General features: G+C 48.2%; 1 protein-coding gene across 1 annotated transcript; it reads right to left on the bottom strand.

The window, feature by feature from the left end:
• Positions 1-1,759: 1,759 nt before the first annotated feature.
• helt (helt bHLH transcription factor) lies at positions 1,760-6,776 on the bottom strand. The gene is made up of 6 exons (XM_072670805.1): positions 6,610-6,776; positions 5,572-5,737; positions 4,859-5,113; positions 4,481-4,585; positions 3,109-3,208; positions 1,760-2,292 (listed from the first exon to the last, which is right to left on the bottom strand). The coding sequence occupies exons 1-6, from the start codon at positions 6,774-6,776 to the stop codon at positions 1,760-1,762; spliced, it is 1,326 nt and encodes a 441-aa protein (XP_072526906.1).
• Between the last annotated feature and the right edge of the window lie 989 nt (positions 6,777-7,765).

Here is a 7,765-nt window from a genome sequence, read left to right as displayed (position 1 = left end):
GAAAGGAGCTTATTGTCAATCAAGGAGTGTTAAGCCAACTAACCAATCTCCAGCATCCTGAGGGGCGGGCTGATGGAGAAGTGGCGGTGATGACCAGGATGGAAGAAGATTAAATCCCTCATTTTTGCCTTTTCCTCCCAATTTGCTGCTGCCAATTAACCCACCAGGCACCAGCACTAGGAGGGTAAGGCTTTAACCCATCCATGCCTCCTGAGATACATGCGATGCCAGCCACCGCTGCCGATGTGGCAATGCCAGGCAGCCGTCTTGCTCTGAGGAAAGCGGCAGGTCCCCAGCTCTGGAGCCGTAGTGGGGGTGCATTAGCCTATGCCGATGAGCCACTCCGAGCCCACAGTATAAATTTTTTATTGATATTTTTCATGCAAATATTTAGTGTTGTTTAAACCCCAGCCACTAGAGAGCAGCGTTGTACTCTGTCTTTAGATTTAGAGAGTTCTGATTGGGTAAAAAGGCACCTTTTCTAAAGACTATAGCCCAAGGAGCACGAGTACGAATCCTGAGTACATGCTGCTTCGCCCTCCGCAGCCAGAGCCTGAAAGAGCACAACCAGCCATGCGCGTGAGCTAGGTGGGATCCAGGTGGGTTCCAGGTGGGTGTGAGTGGGTTTGTACATGTGTTGTTACTGGGACCCAGTTGGGCCCACCCTAATCTCACATGGGTCCCATCGAGGCAGTGTACAACCCAGATAGGGCCCATGCCTAACCCCTCCTGGTGCCATTACTGACCCTGGTGGGCATCCATATGTGGGGCCAATATGGAACCTGTTAAATTGCTCTGAATTAGGAGAGAGAAGCTTGTTAGCATTAGCTTAGTTAGCAGGGTAAAAATTTGCTTATCTCCAAACTAATTGTTTGGACTGTTTTCAACTAGTTGAAAGGACAGAACGCTGAAGCTAAGCTAGCCTAGCTAGCGTAGCTAGCTCAGCTACAGGACCACCGAATATCAGACAGCCCAGTCGAGCGACTGGTGTTGGGAGGAACAGAAAGGTGAAATGAGAGGCCGGTTCTGCTGGGTTTGGACTATCTAGCCGGCTATCTAGGCTTAAACAGGTTAGCTAGCAGGCTGCGTTCCAGCTAACTGGGCCTCAAATCCTACCTGTTTAGAGTCAAGGGAACGGTCTTAGGAGGGTTCTCCACTGGTTTTAGGCTAACTTAGTCGACTGGCTCATCCAGGTTTGCTTGATTCGCCTTTCAGTCGACCTCAGCGTTGCTAAACTTGCAGCTACGATGGGCTTGTCGTTTTTTTTCCCCACCTGTTTTCAGAGTGACCGCGCTAATCGGTGCCCTTGCGTCGGTGGCTCAGTTAAAAGTACATGGTGGGGAATGATCTTATTTGGCCGTGTATTCGATTGAAATCTGACATGTCGTAATTTACGTATTTCGTAATACGGTGTTAGCGTTATAGCGCTTGACCCCAAGCTAGCCTTCTATGTGGCTATCGACAACACAGCTAAACGTATGTGCATACCTTGGCAACGTCTGGACACATCGTTGCCCTTGGGACTCCTGAGCCCTTTTGATGCTGCACTTCTAAGACACTGACCGGAGCAGCCTGTCAGTGCCCGTCTTTGCTCGGGTTCGCCCCGGCGAGTCCAGATTTTTGGACCCCACAGTTAAAGCACAGCGTGGTTACAAAAGCAGACGTTTATTTCCTTTAAGAGTCTAGATTAGCACGTACAGGAGTAATAAACACAGACATACACACGCATAAATTAATTCAACAAACAGACCGAGCGAGCTCACAGGGCGGCGTGAGGCGTGGCGTGGAGGCCTAACGCGCTCGCATGCCCGATGAGGTTGAGGTAGTGATGTTCGAGTCCCTGCGCGGGTGCGAAGTAGCCCGCGTGCTGCTGTTGGTGCTGGTGGTGCTGCTGCTGCTGTTGTTGGTGCTGCTGGTGAGGGTGGTGAGGGTGGTGTTGCTGTTGGTGCTGCTGCTCGTGTTGAGCGCCCGTGGACAGGGGCACTGGCGTGTAGGCGAGGGCATGCGGGTGTCCGTGCCATGCGAAGTGTCCCGGCGAGGTCTGGTATTCGCTTTGGTACTCCGGGTGGTGGTGATGGTGGTGGTGGGGAGCACGTTCCGGCGATGAGACGCTCGCCAGGGCGCCGAAGACTGGCTCGGAGAGCACCCGCGACTGCAGGAAGGCGAGCACGCGGGCGTACTTGGCGTCCTTGGTCTCGGCGCGCTCCACCGTGGTGAGGTAGTGCACCAGGTTCTTCATGCACTCGCGGTAGCCGTAGTGGAAGTAGCTGGCGAACTCGGCCAGCAGCTCACCTGCGGGGATAGGGAGGAGGGCGAGCGATTAGCGAATTAGGTCACCTATTGACCCCCAAACGCATTGTAAGCATCCTGTATAATTGGACAAAAGTATTGGGACGCCTGCTCGTTCACGGGTTCTTCTTGATTAATCAAAAAAAAAAAAAAAAAGACTTGGACTAACTGCCTCTAACTAACTGTCCAGAGAAGAAGTACTAGATTTTGGAGCAGAGCATGGCTGTGAGGATTTGATTGCATGCTGATCACCACCACCCCACCTTAATCATCATCCCCTCAACTCCTCAATACCTCCCCAAAGGTACTGGGTGGTGGAGCTCCACCATCCATCACTCCAGAGAGCACAGCTCTTCCACTGCTCCACAGCTCAATGCTGGGGGGCTTTATTATACCCCTCTAGCCCCCTAGGGACAGTGTAGAATTACTGGGACCGTTTTTTATCTCGTGATCGCTAATTATTTATTTATCTCGTTACGTCATCGCTTCCCCCCCCCTCGTTTTTTCAGGATAATAAAAGATCTCGTGAACTCGAGATAAATGAATTTTAGGAATTTGTCTTTTTTTTGTTTGTTTGTTGGTAAAATTGAAAAAATATTTTTCTTCAAAAATAAGATAATAATAATAATAATAATAATAATAATAATAAAAAACGATACAACAAAATGACAAACAAACAAACAAACAACACAACAGTAAACAAAAGTCGCGCGCGTTTGAACCCTTCTAACATTATATACACCAGTGCACTGGGGGGCTGAATGGACCAGTAAGACCAGTCCCGCTCAGTTCTGTTAGACTGGGTCAGACTGGGTTTACCTTTCTCTCTCCCTCCGCGAGGAAAGTCCGCCGCGTGCAGCGCGCGCAGATACTGCACGGTCATCTCCAGGATCTCCGCCTTCTCCAGCTTCCCACAGTTCTGCACGAGACACACACACACACACACACACACACACACACACACACACACACACACACTGTTCAGATACACCAGCACGCCTACAGTCTGAGTCTACATAAACAAACCAGTAAACAAACAAGTAAACAAACCAGTAAACAAACAAGTAAACAAACCAGTAAACAAACAAGTAAACAAACCAGTAAACAAACATTTAGTACTGTAGATGTAGCTCTGCGAAACGCTTTGGGTTATATACCTTCAGATTTATTATATAGACTTTATATTTCATAACGTGATATTATATAACTATAATATTTAACATTAGATGGTAGGATTTTATGTAAATAACTAAATCCTAATTTGATATTATACAACTTTGTATTTTATAATAATAATAATAATAATATATAGATGTAATCATTATTATATATATATATATATATATATATATATATATATATTTACACTATTTTATATTTGTGTAACTTTACATGATGTTACATGATGATTATATATGCCTAACTTTATATTTCATAACTTTATATTATTACATAACTATAGTTATATAACAGTTATAGAATATATAACTTGAAGACTTACTTTTAATCACACTTTATTATAATATATATAACTATTTTATACGTGTGTAACTTTACATAACGTCACATTATATATCTCTTTATAACTTTATATTATATTATATATAACGTTAGGTTGTATAACTTTATATAACTTTGATTTATATATTAAAGTATATACATTTATATTGCAAACCTTTTGCATAACTGTGTAAATTTAATTATACTATATAGCTAAATTATATATAAATATAAACCTTTTGTAACTTTACATTATACATGCTTTAGATTTATAGATTATATAACATTATGTTATAGAACTTTATATTATTGAACCCGCGGCTTTTTATAACTTGTATAAACTGTTTAATATATCACATTAAATTAAAATAAAATAGTAATATTACTATTTTGTTTATATTATACTATAAAAAATACACTTTTCATTCTGTGAAACAATTGTTTATATTTTATTTATGTTATTTATTTATATATATATGTATATATCTGTAAACAAATAAAACACCTTAGAAGTGTTTCATATCGACTTTTCTGACGTATGCAGTTTAATCCTCGTGCACCACTGCTCTAATATTAATATGTATTAATATTATTAGTAGTAAAAGTATCATTAGTAACCACAGGGGTCTTATTGCTGTCCGGAGCCCCACTGTTCCTCCAGCGCGCGCGTTTTTTTCCTTTTTGCACGCACCTGTTTGGCGAGCGCCATGGGCACGGTCTTGCCGAGCTCGTGCAGGCAGCGGTTGATGCGGTCCCTCCGGCGCTTCTCGATCACTTTGTGCGACACGGGGGTCTTCTGCAAACACAGCACAGCGCGCGCGTTAGGCACCAGCTAGCCAGCAAAAGCGCGCGCGCAAAGACAGAGAGAGAGAGAGAGAGGGGCAGAGCCCACCGCCGTGTCTCGTGCACAGCGCGTGCGAAAGCCACGGTGACCGAGGATCCGCGCGCCTCGCCAAACTCGTTTTGGGAACCAAACTTTTTGAAGAACTCAACAACAAACAAGACCCCCTAGAACCTAGAACCTAGAACCTAGAACCTAGAACCAGCCTTCAGTCCGGAGCGCGCTTACCTTCCCATCCTTCATCTTCTTGGAAGTCATGGCTTGGTGCACGAGCGCAAAACGCACGTTGAGGTGGTCCAGCTTTGAGAGAGAGAGTGTGTGTGTGTGTGTGTGTGTTCCTCTCTCGCGCGCTCTCTGTCTCTCTTCAGCACCAGACTGAATCTGTCTGAACCCGGCTCGCCTTATAAAGCGCGCGCAGAGAGAATATGTGTGTGTGTGTGTCAGTGTGTGTGAGGAGGGGCTGTCTCGCGCATCCTTGGCCCCCTAAATTATTCCACAGGATTAAAGGCGATGGATGCTGCGCGCGCTTCGAGGCTCGGTTAAAAGCAACAGTGTGCAAACCTGAAGGGGGTCGTCGGGTGAGTGTGTGTGTGTGTGTGTGTGAGTGTGTGTGTGAGCTGTTTTGTTAACCCACGTGGCTTTTGGAAAACACACGTGATGGCCCTGAAAGACCGGTGCGCGTACCCAACCTTGCCGGCGCGCGCGCACGCACCCACCCACCACCTTGGGGAGACCCCTGTCCTCTCCCGTTAACGGAATTAAGCAAAGCTGATAATAGGCTGTTCCGCCAAGCGCGCGAGCTGGAACTCCCCCTCTCCTCGCGTTCTCACGTTGCTTTGTCCACGGCAGGTGTGTGTGTGTGTGTGTTTGCGTGCACCCTGCATGCATGCGCATGCATGCATGTGTGTATGTGTGTGTGTGTGTGTATGCATGCGTGTTACGCGCGGGGCAATGCGCGGGCCGACCCCCTGGCGGCCCAGAGCGCTCGCTTTCTCGCTTTCTCGCTTTCTCGCTGGCTGGCCGGCGCGCGCGTGATGCGTGCAAGGAGGCTCGCGCTGTACCCCACCGCTGGATCCCGTTTTAGCCACGCACGGCTCGATTTGTATCCTATTATAAGAACAAAACCAGCCCCATTCAGCTTTTCAGTTTGGGCTCGTGAAAAAACAAACGCCAGAAGAGTGAGAAAAAAAAAAAGCGGGCGGGCGCGCGCGCAGCTGGGGCCTCCCCCCGGCGCGCGCATTATTCTCCCTTTTCCTCCAGTCGCCCCGTCACCTGCGCGCGACGCTCTATTCATTTGCCTAATTTCAAGGGGGTTCAGACTTAACAAACTTTTCCCACTCTCTCTCTCTCTCTCTCTCCAGGGTGGGGTTGGGTTGGGTGGAGGGGGTGTTGTGGGAGGTGGGGGGGGGGGGGGGGCGCGAGGCTTTCTGATCCAATTAACGGCGCGTTTCGACGCGCTCAGCGTCATCAGAGCGAACGAGACAATTGCGCGCGCGCTGCGCACAAAAGGGGCCGTGCCACGCGGGCGTGGGGGGGTGGGGGTCGTTGCTGGAGTGTTGGTTGCCCCGACAAAGGGCATTATTTTCATACTTGAATACATTTTCGTGCAACAATTGGCTGTTTTTTCTTTAAACAAAGCGCAAAAAAGGGGGCTCTCACTGCGCGCGCGCGCTTTACGCGCTTTGCGTCGTTTTCTTTTTTGCGTTGTTTTTGTGTGTGTGTGTGTGTGTGTGTGTGTGTTTAATCTGAGCATGGGGGCTTTTAAAGAGGCAGCACGAGGGGAAAAGAGAGAGGGAGAGAGAAGAAAGGAGAAATTGAGGCTTTTATTTTTTTTTGAAATAATAAAGGAGGGGGGTAATAAAGGCGCTTGTGGAGCGCGCGGAGAGCGAGGGGGAAAGAAAAGGGTGTAGAGCATAAAATCCCATTACTATCATTGTTGGGTTTGGTTGCAGACGGCCCTGAGAAGACAGACGTCCGACCGAGGTTCCAGCGTTTTCTCCTGACTTGGGAAACAAACGTTGAAGCAGCCGGCAACTTTTACGCACGGCTCTCCGCAGCCGCACACCACGCGCCCACCCTCGAAATCCGCACTCGAGCTCGTGCGTGGTCTTCGGGGGCTCGTTCCGAGTCGTTTGATATATGACATGTTTCCATATTTCATAATAAACGAGCTCCAAAGCTCCAAGCTCCAAAGTGTCCCCGCGCGTCTCCAAACGCGGCGCGCTTTTGAGGACGTTCCTGTGTGGCTGTGTGCGTGAGCGTGGATGTTCAGAACTGCAGAAGTGTGCACGCGCGTGACTCGCAGAGGTCACTAGTGTCCGGTTTTGGACGATGCCTGGTGTCCGAGCCGCGTTTGGGGGGAGAGATGTCCGTGCGTAAAACGCGCGGGGGGGATGCGCTCCGGCGTGAGGGTCAGCGCGCCTCGTGCGCTGGGTTGAGGGGCTGTTTTTTTTTGTTTGTTTGTTTGTTTTTTTACACGAAACCCACCGTTTGAAGACGTATGAGAGGACATCATAATTAGCACATCTTAATTATGCCACGTGCTCATTAGCTCTTAATTAGCTGGATCCCATCGAATCTGAAAGCGGTTTAATCAGGGCGCGAGCAGAAAGGCCTGGGACCCATCAGACTGGCACCGTGCAACGCTGGGAAGCTGGAGGGCTTGCATGTACACACACACACACACACACACACACACACTCTCACGCACATTGCACTCACATTCACACGCATGCACGCGCGCGCATGAGCCTGCGAAGGGTCTAGCAGTGTGAATAGAGGACAAAGGGAGGAGAGGCTACCTGAGAGTGTGTGAGGAGCTGAGCACAGTCATGCATGTCAGTCTGATTAGGGCTCTACAACGTTCTCACAGTGACCCTATGCGGCTTTCTGGGAGAGTGGGCGGAGCTACTGTAGCCAGGCTGTATCTATATGTGCTTATATGTAAAACGCCACGTTTATATCAAATGCACATGCACATTAAACCTGCACGTGAAAGCAGCAAGTGAGCAAAAGGGGGTTCTATGTAGTTCCACTGATAGTGGAACCCCTTTCTAAAGTGCTACAGGAGTTCTACCAAGAATCATATTTAGGGGGTCTTCCCCTGTATAGCCAGACCATTTGAACCAGGCAAAG

The sequence above is a fragment of the Salminus brasiliensis genome, chromosome 24, assembly GCF_030463535.1.
Source record: "Salminus brasiliensis chromosome 24, fSalBra1.hap2, whole genome shotgun sequence".
Taxonomy (NCBI): domain Eukaryota; kingdom Metazoa; phylum Chordata; class Actinopteri; order Characiformes; family Bryconidae; genus Salminus; species Salminus brasiliensis.
This window is presented reverse-complemented; position numbering and strand designations above follow the sequence as displayed.